This window comes from Macaca nemestrina, chromosome 17 (genome assembly GCF_043159975.1).
Source record: "Macaca nemestrina isolate mMacNem1 chromosome 17, mMacNem.hap1, whole genome shotgun sequence".
Classification (NCBI taxonomy): Eukaryota; Metazoa; Chordata; class Mammalia; order Primates; family Cercopithecidae; genus Macaca; species Macaca nemestrina.
In genome coordinates, this window is record NC_092141.1 from 19,381,102 (window position 1) to 19,400,277 (window position 19,176).

The window sequence follows — 19,176 nt, forward strand, 5'->3', positions numbered from 1 at the left end:
CATACACACAGCCACTGTCACACACACACTCACACACCTCGCAAAGTCGGAAATTAGCAGCATCATCTCACACTGAGGTCATGGTCATATTTTTCCAGTTGTCTGGAAGTGTCTTGCTGCTGATCAGCCTAATGTGAGGCCACCCCAGGACCTCAGGCTGAGTCTAGCCATCCTGTCCCTGCAGTCTGTGTCATGGCAGCACGTTCTCTATTCCTCGGGGCTAGCCTTCCTTTGGGGTGTCTGTCCCTGGCTTGGATCTGCCCGTCTGCTGCCTCTCACAGTGCTCAGCCTGGCCCTCAACCTGAGCTTCCTGCGAATCGGAATCACGGCTAGAGTCTGGATTCTGTGCATATCAGCGTTTTGCTGGGACTGTCGTGGGTGGGGATATGATGTCACCTGATAGGCAGCCCTCCCACCACTGATAGTGCCAGCGTTGGCCACAGCACAAAATGACTTTGTGATTTGTCCCTGTGTTGTAAAGTCACGTCCCCCTTGTGGCTGGACAGTGATCTGGCTGTGGTCATGCTTCATTGCATTTTTCATTATACACCTTTTTGGCTTTTGCACCACGTATTTATATTCCTGTTAAATATTACCTGGTGTAGGCCGGGTGGGGTGGCTTACGCCTGTAATCCCAGCACTTTGGGAGGCTGAGGCGGGTAGATCATGAGGTTAGGAGTTCAAGACCAACCTGGCCAACATAGTGAAATCCCGTCTCTCCTAAAAATACAAAAATTAGCTGGGTGTTGTGGTTCGTGCCTGTAGTCCCAGCTACTCAGGAGGCTGAGGCGGAGGTTGCAGTGAGCCGAGACCACTCCATCGCACTCCAGCCTGGGTGACAGAGTGAGACTCCATCTCAAAAAAAAAAAAAAAAAAAAAAATTACCTGGTATAATCTGAACTTAACTTTTTTATGATTTGCCTCATTAGACTAAAAGCAGCCTTCCCAGCCCCTCCCTGCAGGGAGGTAAAGTGAGGGCACTGGAGGCTCTCCTGTGTTGAGAAGTGGTGGGAATGTCCTCAGTAGCCAAGATAATTGCTGATTCAGGAAGTGGCCCCTGGAACCACAGGATGCTGTCATTACATTGAGGAAGCGCTTTGCTGCTGTTCAATAACGAGGAAGGAACTTAGCTGGACTGGAGAACTGACCATTGGACAGTAGACGCTGACCCTGGGCTCAGCGCTGGCTCCCTAGCCCCTCCCTCGAAGTAGGCCAGCCCAGCAGAAAGCAGCCCCAGGCCTGTTCCTTGGAGGCCTGGGAAGGGCCATGCTTTCTGTGTGTGAGGTGGAGGGTTGGGTGCCTGACAGAGCTTAACCCTCAGGTGGTCTGCTCTCCATGGATGGAGGACAGAGCACCAGCTCAGGACAGGGCTGGAATCTACAGGGAAGAGCCACCTGCATCCCGGCACTCCTGACCCCTTTGTAGGTCAGTTGCTTACCTCCTCCCACAGGCCCCACTGTCTTCATCTCACTGATGTGGGAGCAGAAGCTCAAAGAGGTCATGCTATCACATGGACTCCCACTGCTGGTCAGTGGTGGAGACAAGGTTCGTCCGTCCAGTGCTCTTTCCACTATCTGGTCTTCTCTTGGCTGACATGCACAGGGTGTGAGGAGTGGTGACAGCGCTTGGGCCCATGTGGGGTCTTCTCACGCCCCCCAAGCCTGGCCACCTTTCGTTTTTGCTGAGTTGTCATACATGCCTGTGTACCCAGCATTACCAGACTAGGCCCAGGGACATACGAAGACCAGGACCTCACCCTGCCTTCCCCACAGGGTCTGTGACGCTCACGTACCTGTACAGTCATGCTGCCCACTGCACAGAGCCATTTGATGGTAGAATCCTGTCCCACGTGCTGTAAAATGTAAAAATACACTTGTGGGGTTTTTGTTTTGTTTTGTTTTGTTTTTGTTTTTGTTTTTTTGTGACAGTCTTGCTCTGTTGCCCAGACTGGAGTGCAGTGGTGCGATCTTGGCTCGCTGCAACCTCCACTTGCCTAGTTCAAGTGATTCTCATGCGTTAACCTCCTGAGTAGCTGGGACTACAGGCACGTGCCACCACACCTGGCTAAATTTTGTATGTTTAGTAGAGACAGGGTTTTGCCCTGGTTGGCCAGGCTGATCTCGAACTCCTGGCCTCAAGTGATCCACCCACCTTGGTCTCCCAAAGTGCTGTGACATCATTACAGGCATGAACCACCACGCCTAGCCTACATTTGGATTTTTTGCAACTGCCGCTTTCTTTCTCTTTGACCTATCCATGTAGATTAGAGGAGGCTCTTTAATCAGCACTGTGTGGCTGGCAGATGCTGCTTCTGTACTTTCTAGGAAAATTGCAAAATGTAGTTGATAAGAATCAATTTCCTGTTTTTCTACCAACTCGATTGCCTTCTTCCACAGTTACCTGAAAGTGGCCCACTGAAGCATCTTTATTAGAAAATCTTTCACCCTTTGTTTTCGGAGCACTTTTGGGAAAGGATGTCTGTCCCTTACACAGAGTTCAGGCACCCAGGCTCTGCGGGGCAGTCCCTGGAGCAGACAGGGCAGACTTGAGTGGGAGAGACCCTTGTCTGTCTGAGTTGGGAGAGTTTTCTTGATCTTCTTTTTAGATTGTATTTTGAGGGAAATGTTGGGCTTTTCTAGCTTTCCTACTGAGCCTCTCCCGCTTAGGCTTTTTCTCAGCCAGTGTGACAGACTGGAAAGGATAGAAATAAGGCCTACCTGTGGTTACAGTTCTTGGCCACAGCAAGTGAAGACTTGGAGCTCTTCCAGTGGGATTCATCATGCAAAAGGCTGCCTTCACGGAAGAAGGGCCATGCATTTGGTGCAACTTTAGTGATGAGCTTAAACGAACAGTTCCCGTTCTTCCTTCCAGTGAGTGTCTGGGAAGAAAGCAACCTGCAACAATGAGTGAGTGGCACATCCTCCAGCACTTGCTTTTTCCCTTGGTCCCTGTGAGCTCTGAACCTTCAGATCCTCAGAGCTGAGCCAAAGCCAGGCTCAGGTGGTCAGAAGGGCCCATTCAGGCCTGTCTCACAACGACCTCTGTGTTCACTGTCATGTGCATGGGCACAAGAGGCCCTTTGTGGAGCTGAGCTGCTGTCACCAAGGCAAGAATATCTCTGCTGGAATCCTCCCTCGAAGTTCAGACCCGCTGTGTGTAGCTCAGCTGATGTTCAGTGGTTGGTGGCCAAGAATTCTGCCATCTGCAGAACTGAAAGCTGTACATCCGTTTATGAAAACCACAACATTCAGGGGAATACCCTTTGTCTTTAATTTCCACATTGATGTGGTGAGCTATGATGTGGTGAGCTGGTATGTGCCAGCTGTGCATTATTGTAACAGTGTCAGTTATGGTAGACATAAACATGTACGTTTGCATTTGAAGCTAGTCTGGCCTTGCAGATGTGCTAGAAAGCTCAGAGGACAAAGGAGGCCTCACTTCTCCAGCAGGTCCAGTTCAGATTCCCGCACCCACTCTCCCCCTCCAACCTGGCTGTATCAGTCACTGTAGCTGTGCAACCCAGTACCAGCTTCCCTGCCAGGATGGGGCTTGTTTTCCAGAGCACGTTTTTCGGGGTGGGGTGAGATATGAGCCTTCTACTTGATTCATTTGTGGTTTCCATTTGGTAGTAAATGAGATGTGTCAGAAGTGCAATATTATAAAGCAAGGGTTTTGTGAACCAACCCTCAGAGATACCTTATCAGGAAAGAGGCTGGGAACAGGTGGCTGGAGTGGTTAATGATTTGGATGGGAGTGCCCTATTCAACTGAGAAGAGTCCCCTGGAACTGTCTGGCTTCCTTTATTCTCTTCCATGTGGATGGTGACATCTTTTTGAACATAGAAAAGCCCAAACTTGAGAGTTCTGATTGGCGTAGGTGAAGTTTAAGAACAAAGCCCACAAAAAAATATACTTTTTGTTTTGGTGTATTATTAAGAAATCAAGTTGTTAAGGTGGATTGAGGACTTTTTCATCACCCTCTAACTTTATTTCTGAAGAGATACTTTGGGAAATATAATTGGGTGATAACACTAAGATGGGATTTGACTTGATTTTATTTAGAAAAATACATTTGTGTTTTTATAGCTGCAATTTTCTTTTTCTTTCTTTTTGTTTTTTTTCGAGACAGAGTCTCGCTCTGTCGCCCAGGCTGGAGTGCGGTGGCGCGATCTCGGCTCACTGCAAGCTCTGTCTCTCGGGTTCACACCATTTTCCTGCCTCAGCCTCCTGAGTAGCTGGGACTACAGGCGCCCGCTATCACACCTGGCTAATTTATTTTGTATTTTTAGTGGAGATGGGGTTTCACCATGTTAGCTAGGATGTTCTCAATCTCCTGACCTTGTAGCTAGGATGGTCTCGATCTCCTGACCTCGTGATCCACCTGCCTCGGCCTCCCAAAGTGCTGGGATTACAGGCGTGAGCCACTGCGCCCGGTCTGTTCCAAAGGAAATTTATTGCTATATGTTTTGTGTGTCTTTAAGAATTTCAAGACAGGGTGATGCCTCTGCTTGGCAACCTCACGTGGTAGAGAAATTCCCAGTCTCCTGCCCGGCCCCACCTCAGCCCTCTGCCCAGAAGCAGCCTCTTTCTACCTGCCCTGGTTCTTCTGTGGATCACATCTGTGGCCTGAATTGCATTTAGGCCTCTTCCCCTGTTTTATTCAACATAGCTGTGGCCCAGCCATCTGAAAGCCTCCTTTGCCAAGAATTATTCCCAACCTTTTAGTTTCTTTCAAAGAGGAAAACCATAAGAATCAAATATAGACTGGAAAGTAAGGCAGAAGCAGCACCTAGGTGAGTGAATCCTGCTAGTTAGGTTTCCTAAAATAGATGTAATGAAAGAAGGAAGTAAACTAATACACAATTAGAACACTTATTTATTTTTTGAGATGGAATCTTGCTCTTTTGCCCAGGCTGGAGTGCAGTAGCTTGATCTTGGCCCACTGCAACCTCTGCCTCCTGTGTTCAAGCAGTTCTCCTGCCTCAGCCTCCCAAGTAGTTCGGATTACTGGCACCCGCCACCACAGCCAGCTAATTTTTGTATTTTCAGTAGAGACCGGGTTTTACCATTTTGGCCAAGCTTGTCTAGAACTCCTGGCCTCAGGTGATCCGCCTCAGCCTCCCAAAGTGCTAGGATTACAGGCATAAGCCGCCATGCCCGGCAAATTAGAACATTTTAAAATGACCCGTTAACCATGAAATTGAATTCTGTAGTTGTCCATCTGTCCATCTATCGACCTGTGCATGCACCTGTCCATTCTTGCATGTAAGCCTCCACCCAAGAGGTGTTTGTCAGCCAGGGGTGAGTGCTACACGGGAGAGGTGCAGAGGTGCAGAGTCTGATACAGCATCAGGATGGATGGGAAGGACCAAGTCGGGGAAGCTGAGCTCTGAATACGAAAGAGGAGGTGGGTGCGCTGGGGGAACTGCATGCACAGAGACCCAGGAGGAGGACAGGGCGAAGAACCATCTAAAGCAGTAGCTCCAAATCTCTCAGTGGGCAGATCTTGCTCTGAGAGTTTTAGAGAAGCTATGGATCCTTCCTGAAACGGGGCAGAGGTTGGCGCATACTTCCAAAACTCTACAATAATTTCTGGAGGCATTTAGATTTTCTGATCCATGAGACATCCTAATGACTGTGTAAGTCCCAGCACCCAGCACCATGGTTTATGGTGTGAATGTCAAGACTCCAGTGGGGTTTGTTACATCGGCTACGACTTCACATCTCATTCATTCAGTAAAAGCTGTCTTTCCAGGAGCTGCTTAGAAGTATTTAAACTAGCTAAGTGCACAGCAAAAGTGTCTGCATGTGTGTCTGCATTTTTATCTCTGTTTCTTTCCAATCAGTGTACAAAGCTGCTTACAAAACGAAAATGTCTGGGGTCACTGCAGAAATGGGCAGGCTTCATTTTCTATGATCTCGTAGTAACACTGTGAGAGGCAAAGGTCAACTCTTTTTTTTTTTTTTTTTTTTTTTTTTTTTTGAGACAGAGTCTCACTCTGTCACCAGGCTGGAGTGCAGTAGTGAGATCTCGGCTCACTACAACCTCTGCCTCCCGGGTCTCTAAGCGATTCTCCTGCTAGCTGGGATTACAGGCACACGCCACCACACCCAGCTAATTTTTGCAGTTTTAGTAGAGACAGCATTTCACCATGTTGGCCAGGATGGTTTCAATCTCTTGACCTTGTGATCTGCCCGCCTTGGCCTCCCAAAGTGCAGGGATTATAGGTGTGAGCCAGCGTGCCTGGTCTCAAAAGTCAACTCTTGAGCGTTGGTGTGCCTGGAGTGGAGTCTTTGGTCTCCAGATGCCCTGCACTTGTTTGAAGGATGCTCTTTGGTCCAGCTTGAGTTAGTTCCATTTTTGGAGCACTGCAGATCTGCAGTGAAGACTGAGGTTCTGATCCTTGTGAGGTCTGATGGCTGGGGCTTGCACACCCAAAGGCATTTTCTCTTGGTTGGTACTAGGGGGCTTCTGTATTTGGGAAGCTACATTTGGCTGTCACTTATTTTAACATTCAAATATTTGTAAGCCTTTCCTTTCCTCTGCCTGCATTGTTGGGCTACTGCTGGACTTTATGGGTTTGAGATGGGAATGGGATGTGGTCTGCCCAGGAAACCGCTATTCAGGAGCTGTATCAGCCTTGTCTTTTGCATGTGATGACTTGTTCTTCCTCAACAGCCACCTCCCCACGAGTGTCCTCCGAGCTGGAGCAAGCCCGGCCCCAGACTAGTGGAGAAGAGGAGCTTCAGCTGCAGCTGGCACTTGCCATGAGCAGAGAAGTGGCTGAGCAGGTCAGTGCCCCAGGCAGGTCTGCACTGCATTGACTGCCCGTGCTCGGGTGGAGTGTGGCTCACTGGGAGGATGATGGCAGACACAGCCCTGTCTCCAAAACATTTCAGATATGCTTGCTGAGATGGCATTTTGTGCTGCCATCAGTGTGTATTCTTGTCACCCTATGTCCCTCCCAGTCAGGGAGGGATCCCATGCAAAGTTACATTTAGGAAAGATTTTCTAGGAAGTCATTGCCAAGGAGAGAAACCAGTTAAAAATGCTTCCCAGAAACACTTGTGCAGACACAGCCATGTCTGGGCTTTCCCTCAGTGAGCTGAGCCTGCCCAGGCTCCTTGAAGGGTGGCATGCAAGGTGGGCACAGGGATGCAGGCCTGAGGGGCAGGAGCCAGCCTAGCCCTTCCCAAGCACTTTGGTGACCTGTAGCAAGAGATTTGCAGAAAAACAAAGACTGGAAAAAATGCTCGCAAAATGAGAGTGCTTGTGTTTCGATGACAGAAGTATGTATAGTTTTAATTTTTTCAGGTCCCATTTTTCTCTTTTTTTCTTTTTTCTTTCTTCTCCTTTTCTTTTCTCTCTTCTCCTTTTCTTTTTTTCTTTTTCTTTTTTTTTTTTTTTTTTTTTTGACAGAGTCTTGCTCTGTCACCCAGGCTGGAGTGCAGTGGTGCAATCTTGGCTTACGGCGACCTCCGCCTCCTGGGTTCAAGTGATTCTCGTGCCTCAGCGTCCCGAATAGCTGGGATTTCAGGCGCGTCCCACCATGCCAGGCTTATTTTTGTATTTTTAGTAGAGGTAGGGTTTCACCATGTTGGTCAGGCTGGTCTTGAACTTCTGACCTCAAGTGATCTGCCCACCTCGGCCTCCCAAAGTGCCGAGAGTACAGTCGTGGGCCACCACGCCTGTCCCCCATTTTTCTTTAGTAAGCATGCATTACTTTACAATAGGGAGGAGGGAAAGGAGCAATTAGAGTGGCTTTACAAATTGTCATGCCTTTGGTTGCAGTTATCAGGGCTGTGTCCACTGACCTTTGGTTAAAAAAGTTAGATGGGACCGGGGCAGCACAGGGATTCCTCTCCTCTGTTAGAAGTTGATGTTCAGCGAGGAATACTAGGGATACGTAGATTTGAGAACAGACAGGTTTGTCCCGGCATTGTTTGTGTGTCTATAATTGGCAACATTCTAAAGCTCAGTAACAGCGGGCAGTCTCAGTTGTGGCCTCTCTTTCCCTGCAGTGGGAAACAGGCCGCCAGTAACTGCCCACGTGGATGCATGAGGCTCCATGGCCGGCAGCCCAGGAAGAAGGTGCATGGTAGCATCCACTGAGAAACACAGGGACAGACGGACAGTTTGAGCCCATTTTAGTTAATATTTATAATAAAATATAAGGGAGCAAGTTCAAACTCCCATGCTGATCAGTAGTGGGATTGTCCCTTTGAATAGCTACTGTGTGCCAGTCTGGGTAATACCATGAGACCCTGTCTCTTAAAAACGAGAAAAGAAAAAAATACAAGGAATATATTATTTATATTTAATTATTATATTACATAAAAGCTTAGGATAACCCTGTCTTTTGCATATGGTGACTTTGCCTTAAATAAAGATAGTGAATCATTTCTGTTAGGAATCATAGAAATATGCAGCCATTTTCCGGAAGCATACACAGTGGAGGTGGAATGATACGTGATATTTATCTTCTTTCTAATTCCTTTTTGGGTTGTCAGATTTGTGTTTTATAAGGACACGTATTGCTTCTATAAGTAGAAAGAATTTATAAAGCCACTTTCATTTCGAGAAAAAAAATTTTAGATTAAGCATTCCCTTTCCCCAGTTTGGTGGTACCTGAGCCATGGTCTCCCTGGTGTGACCCCAAGGGGGTCAAAGTCACAGGAGTTGCAATGAGAGAGGAGCCTTCTGGGTACACACACATTTGGAATTTGAAAGTAATTGTGTTTTACAAGTAGTTTTGAAATCTTCCTTTGAAATACTACATCATACAATGTGCATTTCCTGTTTCTGGCCAGTGTGGCTTTGTTCTGTCCAGTGATGTTATTACAATTACCAGTTTGCATTGTCCCTCTACAGGAAGAACGCCTCAGGCGGGGTGATGACCTCAGATTACAGATGGCCCTGGAAGAAAGCCGAAGGGACACAGTTAAAATTCCAAAAAAGAAAGAGGTAAGAGCTTGCTGGGAGGGCAGATGTTTCACCCTGTCCTGTAGTTGTTGCCTCAGTGTCCCCCACCCAACCTCCCTTGTTGGCATGATGCACAGTGAGTTCTCCAACCTCAGCAAATAACCCTCATGCCTGTAGTGGGCGAGGGCTAGGTGAGCAGGCGACTGAAAACATACCTGAACTAACCAAGAGACACTTAACATCCCAGTGCCTCAGTCTGCTCGTTTGTAAAATGAAGGTGATGATAGCGCTTGCCTCCTGCTTCTGTGGCTGTGGCAGCTGTCAAGTGAGCTACATGCCAGGGGCTGCGAAACACTTTCCTGCAGCAGGGTGTGCCTCCAGTAGTGCTGGTTGCCTCGTCATCACTGTGCCAGGCTTCCTGCTTTGATGTAGAGGTGACCAGGACATGGCTGTGCTTTTGACAAACTCATCATCATCCTGTCGAGACCCAGACCCCTCCTCACCCCACAGGCCCCGGGGCTCCATTGGCCTCCCCTCTTACAGTGCTACTGAGGCCTGTGGAGCCCCTGGCTCCTGACTGGATGATGGTGATGATCCCTGATGACACATGGGGTGGTCTTGAGAGTAGGGAGCATGCGGGCGACCCCAGGAGGAGGGCCCTCAGGCTGGTCCTCGATAGTGGCTGGCAGGTGGGAGGGATGGCGTTTTAGAGGATGTCCACAGCCCAGGCAGAAGCTAGGGTTAGCCTGGAAAAGTCTGTGGAGCCCTGAGGTCTGTGAAGTCTGGTGGGGGGTTTGGCAAACAGTAAATAGCTTGTTGTGACAGGAGAGCTGGCCGGATGGGGAGGAAGATGGGACAGCTCAGTTTCGAAGTTCTTCTCAGCCTCTCCTAGAGGGCTTCACTGGAGGACGAGGCATGGGTGGTTGATATTTATGGCTAGTTCGTGGGTATTTGCTGTAACTGTAGCATAGTAAAACCTATCCCCTTCTCTTTGTCTTAAAAGCACGGCTCTCTCCCACAGCAGACTACGCTGTTGGATTTAATGGATGCTCTCCCCAGCTCAGGCCTTCCGGCCCAGAAAGCGGAGCCCTGGGGCCCGTCGGCCTCCACTAACCAGACCAACCCCTGGGGCAGGCCAGCAGCTTCTGCGAGTGCTTCAGACCCCTGGCCATCATTTGGTAAAGACCCCATTACTGGTCTCCCGTGCTTGCCTGCTGGATGGGTGAGGGGCAGGGTAGTGCTTCTTGCTGTCTCTCACTCACTTGGATCTGGTCGATTGTAGTGGGTGTCCAGGCTCCTCTAGCCCTCATCAATTACATCCAACTGGCCCTCGCCCTCCTCCGTGAGGATGGTGGCATGGTGTTCTCTCTTTGTTTTGAGTGGTTTTCTGCTTTGGGAGAAGGAAAGTCGACTTCACCTCAGCCTCCCACTTGCATCAGGAATGCCTTGTGCCTTCTCTGGGACACGTTTCAACTCTTTCAACCTCAGCATTGCACCCAGTGCCCCAGCTGAAGGAACCATAATACACAGCGCGGAGCATCCAAATCAAGCTGCTGTAATTAGCTGGAAATTATGATGTGCTTACCGCCACTGCTGATGAAAAGGGGATACATGTGCTATAATTCTGCTTGTTACTTAAAGCAGTAGAAAATCCGTTTAATAGGCTAAACGAATATTTTAAAGTTTTGCTTAACATGAGATGTAAGAGGAATTGTGGTGGGAAGTTCAAAATGTGAGCATGACACAACTGGTTTGATATGGGCCCACGAGTTTCTTAATCACTGGGCAGGAGCATGGCCCAGCAGGCTTTGTGAAGGCTTCCTGGTCTGGTGCCCTGGGGGGCTCCTCCTGGTGCACTAAACCCTACTGGGCATGGCTGACCTGTGGGCTTTTTGTTTGGGAACTTTGTATATGTTGTGGCATCTTGCCTGTATCTCCTGGAGTCTCTTGTTTCTTTCAGAACCGTCTCATGTTCAACTTGGTTCCTTAGATGTTTACTAAAATGTACCAAACGACAGGCTGTGTTCTGCTGTGCATGACCCCTGAGACAACAGATGATTATTGTCCCTGTTGTCTGTTGTCAAGGCCCTGCTCAGGAGCAGGCAGGACAGGAACACAGTGTTATAGCAGTACTGCGTAGTCCAGGCCTCGATGGAGGTTGTTTGAGAGCATGCTGGGATGAGATGAGACTCAGTACAGAAGTCCAGGGAGTGTGAGGCAAGCATTTTGGAGGAAGGCTATTTCTGTCGAGTCCCCAGGGAAGAGAAGGTGGCCAGGCAACAAGAGGCAGGGAGTTCCCTGCAGAAGACTCAGAGTGTGAGAAGCAGAGGGGTACGGAGTGGTGGAGTGGGTGCAGATGCAACCAGCCTATGTGAACCGGGAAGCAGGGGAGAAGGGCCCAGATCACTCAGGGCCTGCACTCAGCCTTACAAAGTGCTTGGACTTGGTCCAGAAGACACTGTCAGCCCCAGATGCCCTTTAGCATGTGGTGAGTTCTGATAGCTTGATGGTGGCCTCTGCAACCCAGGCAGGGCCTCATACCCCCTTTGGCAGGAGCCCTCTGGGCCTTGGGAAAAGCCCCAGGCAAAATTGCCCACAGCTTTCATTCACTGAAGGCCAGTTCCAGGGCAGCTCAAGAGGTTGGTTCACAGGGTTTGTCACCTGTGTGTGGTACCCCCAGGGAGCCTGTGGTAAGGTTTTACCACCACACATGGGGACTGTGGTGCCCCAGGGCTGGCAGACCCTTTCAGACAGTGGCTTTGGCTTTATTTTTAAATCTGAAGAATGAGTAGTCTGTGAAGTGATGGCCACTGGAAGTTACGGTTAGGGTGTTTTCAGGAAAGACTGTTCATTAAACTGTTGGATAGTTATCTTAGTGCCCTGTAAAGAAAGTGGTCACACCAGGAGCCAGGTGGGTTTAATAGAGTTAAATTCTGGGGAGGGGATTGGGGATCAGAGTGGTGGGAAGGAGGCTTAGTTTTCACACTTTACCTTTTTATATTGTTTGACTTGTTTACCAGGGGTAAGTTTTTCCCAGTCAGGAGAGACAAAAATCTCGAAATATCTTGGCCGGGCGCGGTGGCTCAAGCCTGTAATCCCAGCACTTTGGGAGGCCGAGACGGGCGGATCACGAGGTCAGGAGATCGAGACCATCCTGGCTAACACGGTGAAACCCCGTCTCTATTAAGAAATACAGAAAAACTAGCCGGGCGAGGCGGCGGGCGCCTGTAGTCCCAGCTACTCGGGAGGCTGAGGCTGGAGAATGGCGTGAACCCGGGAGGCGGAGCTTGCAGTGAGCTGAGATCCGGCCACTGCACTCCAGCCTGGGTGACAGAGCGAGACTCCGTCTCAAAAAAAAAAAAAAAAATCTCGAAATATCTTTAAATGACCAAGTTATGCCCAGCCCTTCTTTTGGCTGGTACTGGACCCAAGTGTCCTGGGCTGAGCCAAGGACCTGACCTGACCCTCTAAGAACACAGTGTAATAGCAATACTGTGTTGAGAGCACCCTGGGATGAGACTCGGTACAGGAGTCCAGGGAGTGTGAGCGGGGGAGTCTCACCTAATGAATGGGGGCAGCTTGGTGGGCCTGGTGGGCTGCTGCTTCACCTAAGAATGCTGCCCACATGAATCTGCCCTCCCAAATTTTAAGAACTTGAGATAAAATTCACCATTTCAACCTTTTTTTTTTTTCTTTTTTGAGACAGAGTCTCACTGTCACCCAGGCTGGAGTGCAGTGGCACCATCTTAGCTCGTTGTAACCTTTGCCTCCCAGGTTCAAGCAATTCTCCTGCCTCATCCTCCTGAGTAGCTGGGATTACAGGCGCCCACCACCACACCCGGCTAGTTTTTTTATTTTTAGTAGAGACGTGGTTTCACCACGTTGGCCGAGCTGGTCTCAAACTCCTGACCTTAAGTGATCCGCCTGCCTCGGTCTCCCAAAGTGCTGGGATTACAGGCATGAGGCACCACGCCTGGCCCATTGCAACCATTTTAAAGTGGACACTTGACTGGTTTTCAGCACATTCACAATGTTGTGCAGCCACCATCAGATGTTTAATTCCAGAACATTTCCATCACCCCAGAAAGAAACCGCATACCCAGCCCCTGGCAACCACTGATGTGCTTTCTATCTCCAGGGATTCACCTCTCTGGACATTTCGTAGAAATGGAGTCATGCACTATGTGGGCTTTTGTGCCTGGCTTATTTCGTTTAGCATCATGTTTTTGAGGTTCATCGATGTTATACCATGTGTCAGTCCTTCATGACTTTCTGTGGATAAGTAATATTCCATTGCATGGATATGTAACACTTTGTTTAACCATTCAGCAATTGATGGATATTTGGGCTGTTTCCACATTTTGGCTGTTATGAATCCAGTTTTTTTAAAGAACAGATAGAAACCTAGATGTTTGAAATCTATTAGTGTTTAAATGTTGGCTGTGAATTTTAAAAATTAAGAATATGGTTGGAGCTAATTAAAAGCTAACTGAGGATGGGCACATGTGGCTTGTTGACTGCCAGTTTGCCATCTCTTGCCACTTGCCCAACCTAGGACCTTCTTGGTTCTGATGCACTTGGCGTTATTACCAGTGACTTGGGGAGGAGACAGGCCACTAAAGCCCAGAGACATTGTTAGTAGGTTTGGGGCAGGCTCAGTGCTTATGGCACCATGTCCTGTACTTGTCACACCATCCTGGACTGCTGCGAGGCCCTTCTGTGGCCCTGGCATGTCCTGGAAAAGTCACCACAAATTCCAATATGGAGAGATAGCCACTGTTAAAATGTTAGCTTGTCTGCTTCCTGTCTTTTTTATGGGCATTATGTTTTTACTTAGTTGAAGCTATATTGTATATATAATTATGTGTGTGTGTGTATGTGTATATTTCAATTTGTAGTGTCATGAGCATTTTTAGGCATCATTAGGAATTCTAAGCAGTACCATGCTGTACCGTCATTTACTAAGCAGCCTAGTGATGTTCATAGGGGTGTTTTGCAGTTCTAGCGCTCTACTTTCAGTAGAAAAATACATTAAAATCACAGTGATTTAATTCTGAGATTCTTGTAATTCTCAGTGGTAGTGTTGACCAGCTCTGCAGGAGAATGGCCCTCCGCTAGCTCCTGCATTCACTGAAGCATGTTAGCACACCCTCTGCTTCCACATTCGTCAGCATAGCCTCAGAGCAAGAGTGTGGTATCGGATTTATTGTTTAGCATCTAGTTAAATCCAATAGTGCACATTTTCAGGGTCACCCCTCCATCCTGAGACGCATTCATAAATTAGAAAGATTGGAGTCCCTTCCCATAACACTGTCAGCTGTGCCCTCTGGATGAAAGAAACACTGTTTTGAAAGCCACCATTTGTAGTGAACCCCATCATTACCATCATTACCAGTTTTTTCCAAGCAGCACTAGAAGCAGCTTGGCCAAGTGGCCTTGGGAGGAAATGCTCAGGGCTGAAAGGAGGGAGACTGGAGCCTGCCAGGTCAGTGGGGCACTTCCTCCTCTGTTCCAGACCCACAAAGCAGCCACCTGGTCTGAGGAGGGCTCACAGCCTGCTGATTCAGAAGACCTTGGCTGGCTGGAGCCCTCTCTCTGCACTCCCGCCCACTGCCTGGGCTGGGACAGAGACTGTCTTCCGCCCTGGCAGCAGCAGGTGGTGCTGCTGGCTTGTTGGTGACCTCTGCACAGCTCAGTTCTTCTGTGACCCTCCAGTTGTGACTGCCTCCCTGTGCACATGAATATGCATCTGTGAGGCTCGGGATGAGCCAGGCTGGCGGGTGGGAGGCGACCGGGACACAGGCTCCCTGTGAATGGGCCCCACAGAGGAAGAGGCCGGAAACTGCTTGATCTTTCAAACCTTGGTTCCATCTTCGTTTCCTCTCATTCACTTGAGCTTTCAACAAGCATTTATTGATTGGGTATGTGGCATGGCCTGGACCCTGCCAAGGACGTGGAGAGGGAGAGCACAGAGAGAAGCCTTGCAGCGGATCTACTATCCATTCATAGAGGAGGAGCATGTCCAGCGCCTCCCCGAGCCAGCAAGCGTTCCCTGAGGGCACAGCTGGCCCTCAGGGAACGCTGATGACTTTGTGACTTTGTCCCAAGTCACATTTGAAGAAAGCAAGGTGCCACAGTGTGTGGCCTTCCACGACTCCCCTGTACACAGCAAAGAAGGTCACACTGGCCATGGGACTGTGTATGTGTCTGGGGGGCTTTGCCCATTTGTATAGTCTGAATTTAGCCCAGCAGTTTGCGGTGTCCTGTACACACATGGGTCCCCAGTGTCACTTGCAGAATGCAAACTACACAGAGCCCACCCACGCCAAACAGCTTGTCCATGATTACCTGGATGATTTGGAGGTGGTCAGGGTTTGATCCAAGCACATACTTCACTCTGTGTTCAAAGCTATCTGAGCTGTGACTAACTTTGTCTATGCAGGCTATAAGAGTAAGAGGTTCTTGACTGGGTGCAGTGGCTCATGCCTGCAATCCCAGTATTTTGGGAGGCTGAGGCGGGTGGATCATGAGGTCAAGAGATCGAGACCATCCTTGACCAACATAGTGAAACCCCATCGCTACTAAAAATACAAAAATTAGCTGGGCATGGTGGTATGCACTTGTAATCCCAGCTACTTGGGAGGCTGAGGCAGGAGAATCGCTTGAACCTGGGAGGTGGAGGTTGCGGTGAGCCGAGATCGCGCCGTTGCACTCCAGCCTGGGCGACAGAGCAAGACTCTGTCTCAAAAAAAAAAGAAAGAGAAAAAAGAGTCTTTCTCAGCCAAAACTTGTTAGTTTCAACATTGGGCATGATACAGTTGCTGAGTTTTAAAATTCTTAGCAGTGCTTTTGTTTGTTATTTTAATAGCAGATTCTAAAGGGGAAGCAGGGCCCATAAGAACTAACTGGAGGTGTCAGAAGAGTCTCTGGAATAGTTTCAGGTGGCATTCCATTGGAGTGTGTGGTTCTCACGTGGAAACCTGGTCCCTGAGTCCTGGATAGTGGGTCAGCGTGCTGCTGGCTCATGGAGAGTGCTTCAGAACTCATGTAGTGGAGGCATTGCACATGTTGCAGAGCTCACGGTAGAAAGAATTCTTCCAGAAATGGCCAGCTATGGTGGCTCACACCTGTAATCACAGCACTTTAGGAGGCCAGGTATGGCAGAAATGAGGCCGAGAGTTCGAGACCTTGGCTAATGTGCTGAAACCCTGTCTCTACTAAAAATGCAAAAAATTAGCCAGGTGGGGTGGTGTGTGCCTGTAATCCCAGCTACTTGGGAGACTGAGGCATGAGAATCACTTGAACCGGGGAGGCAGAGGTTGCAGTGAGCCAAGACCACGCCACTGCACTCCAGCCTGGGCAACAGTGAGACGCTGTCTCAAAAAAAAAAAAAAAAAAAAAAAAAAAAAAAGTTTTTCCAGAAATGTTAAAATGCCTTGTGTTAACTCTTAAAGATATAAACCTGTTAGTTTAAATGGTGTCTAGAACCTCACTGTCTGAGAGTACGTCTAGATGGAAGGACAGATTCTACTTTAAAAAAAAATTTTTTTTTTTTTTTTTGAGACGGAGTCTCGTTCTGTCACCCAGGCTGGAGTGCAGTGGCGCAATCTTGGCTCACTGCAACCTCTGCCTCCCAGGTTCAAGCGATTCTCCTGCCTCAGCCTCCCAAGTAGCTGAGATTACGGGCGTGTACCACTATGCCCAGCTAATTTTTTTGTATTTTTAGTAGAGACGGGGTTTCACCATATTGGCCAGGCTGGTCTCGAACTCCTGACCTTGTGATCCACCCGTCTCGACCTCCCCAAGTGTTGGGATTACAGGCATGAGCCACCGTGCCTGGGGACAGATTCTACTTTTGTAGGCAGCCTGGGTGTGCAGTGGCTGAAGTCAGAAAGGCAAAGCCTGAGGGACTTGGGGCTCGGAGCAGAGCTCAGACTCCTCTCTGGTGAGGGCCTTTGCAGGGGCTCAGGCATCCTGGATTCCCTTAAATGCCTAATCTTTATATTGTGTCTCATTGTCTGCCTGGCAAACTCTTACGTATTTTTGAAATCATGGCTCAGACATCCCTACTTGGGGATGTGGTCACCCTCTCCTCAGGCCTGCCTTTTGCCCTGTCTCTCGCCATTGATGGCTGCCTGTGACCTGCATACTGGCTGTAGTGGCTGTCTGTTTATCTCAGAGGGAGGGGCCATCCTGGGGCCAGGCCTGGATACTGCTGACCAAATGTTGTTTGGATAGAACAAGGTGACTGTGGGAGGCCAGAGCTTGTCTCCACCACCCATCTGCTCACTCAGGCCTGTGAGTCTGAGCTGGGCCCTCAGATGGGGCCTCACTTGTGGGGAGGGCTTGGTGAGAGGTCTGGGTGCACCCAGAGCTCAGTGTTTCTTATGCATCCTGGCTGCCCATTTGAGTCATCTCAGGAGCTTCTAAAAACCCAGATGCTTGGGCCCACCCCAGAATCTGTGTGTATGAAGAGGACAGCATCAGTATTTTACTAAAATCCCTAAGAGCTTCTCAAGAAGAGCCATGGTTGAGAACCACTAGTCTGGTGCCCCCTGGCCCAGGGTGCCTGAATACCACTTAGTCTAAGACACTTGAGATCTCCATGTCTTAGATCATCAGGATGGAGATTATGGGCCACTCTAATCTGGTTGTGTTTCTGAGCCCCTGAAGTGGACATTTATCCAGAACCTGTTAGAAGTGGTCACTGAACTCCAGTGTGCAGAAATGCAGATAAACTACAAAGTCCCTGCCAGCCTGAAGTCCTGTGGTTCCCTTGATCCTTGTGACCTCTCTTCAATCACTAGTTAGTGATGGAGCGCGCCCTCCGTGTGTCAGGCTTGGTTCTCAGGGACAGGGAGCAAAGCATACCCAGCCCATGTTCTCATGGAGCACATGCTTTGGCAAGGGGGATAGATGCAGTCTTACATGCACACAAGCAGCATGAGTGCCCTGAGAAGGGTTTTGAGCTGGGTTTAGAGTGGGAACTGCATGGCAGGCTGGCATGGAGGCTGCAGGGTGGGGGCTGGGCCTTCCCAGCAAGTGCCCCCCCCCCCACAGTGTGTCAGGGGAGCCAGTTTGGTCAGGATGCCCTCAGCTAGACCCAGTGGCTAGGAGGTGACCACCAAGACTCAGACCCCCTTTGCTGTGCTGTTCACCTCAGAAGCTCAAGCCTTTGCTCTGGCAAGTATAATGGCTGCCTCGGGTGCCCACCTCATAGTCCCAGTTAATACAGCCCGGGGGATAGAGAACAGATTTCTCTGTAGTTCCAGTACCATTTCTGGGATTTGGGGATGGGGGATTGGAGTTGGGGACAATTTGCAGATTGACTTTAACCAGTGAGAATCCTTCTCTGTTGCCAGGGGAGGGTCTGTCCCTTTCAAGACTGACTGGAAGTGGGTGAGGGGAGAATTCTTCCAAGGAGAACCAGGGCATCCTTGCAGGAGAAAGCAGGAGTGGGGGCTGGAAGTAACCGTGGCATGTCCCCTGACAGAGGCAAGTGGGAAGAGATAGTAGCTGGGGAGTGGAATAGCGTGAAGGGGAGACGATGCACGGTCAGGGCTGCAGGGGAAACGAGGCTCCAGTCTGTGTCATCCAGGCACAGCTGGGCTGCTGAACATAGGCAGTGAGGAAGGGATGTTGACTCCCCCAGGCTCCACAGGGGCCAGAATCAGCCTAGCACCGAGCCTCAGGCCTCCCGTGTCCTCTATGTTGTGTCATGGCAGTCCTGAAGTCACACCACAGCTCTTCAGCTTGCAATCAGCTCTCTCCCTGATTCATCATTTCCACCATACCACTTACCTCCAGCTGGGATAGAGAGCTGAGGACCCACAAGGTGTCCTGTTGCAGGGGGTTAGAGTGAGGGCTTCTCTCTACAGTGTGATTCCAGCAGGGGGCAGGTTCAGCTTCCTGATAGACCCTTCCCCATGTCGAGCAGAGGTGGACCTGGCAAGGGCAGCTTCAGTCCCGGAGGAGGGCAATCTGCATGAGACGCTGGAAGATGAGGAGTGAAGTGTCAGAAGGAGCTTCTGGATAGAAACAGTTATTTCTGGAGCCTCTTGAATGTTGTGGGTTCCGGGGCAGCAGGAGGAGAAGCCCTGAGTCCAAACAGGAGTGGACAGGCCACAAGGAAACAAAAGGCACTGGTGTCCATGGGATGTTGGGAATGAAGCTTGCAGATTGACGTCTGCTTTGGCCTGGCATGGCCCCTATCGCCGGGGCAAGCTTGGGAAGGAGTGAAGGCAGCACTCTCCT

At 49.5% G+C, this 19,176-nt stretch overlaps 1 protein-coding gene across 2 annotated transcripts in view; it reads left to right on the plus strand.

The window, feature by feature from the left end:
• LOC105493346 (epsin 2) overlaps positions 1-19,176 on the plus strand; it is a 103,809-nt gene that overhangs the window by 69,842 nt on the left and 14,791 nt on the right. For both annotated transcript variants that reach the window (XM_011760923.2, XM_011760927.2), the window contains 3 exons: positions 6,679-6,791; positions 8,872-8,964; positions 9,926-10,100. In XM_011760923.2, coding sequence (XP_011759225.2) covers positions 6,679-6,791; positions 8,872-8,964; positions 9,926-10,100 — 381 coding nt within the window. The remainder of the gene's footprint in view (positions 1-6,678; positions 6,792-8,871; positions 8,965-9,925; positions 10,101-19,176) is intronic.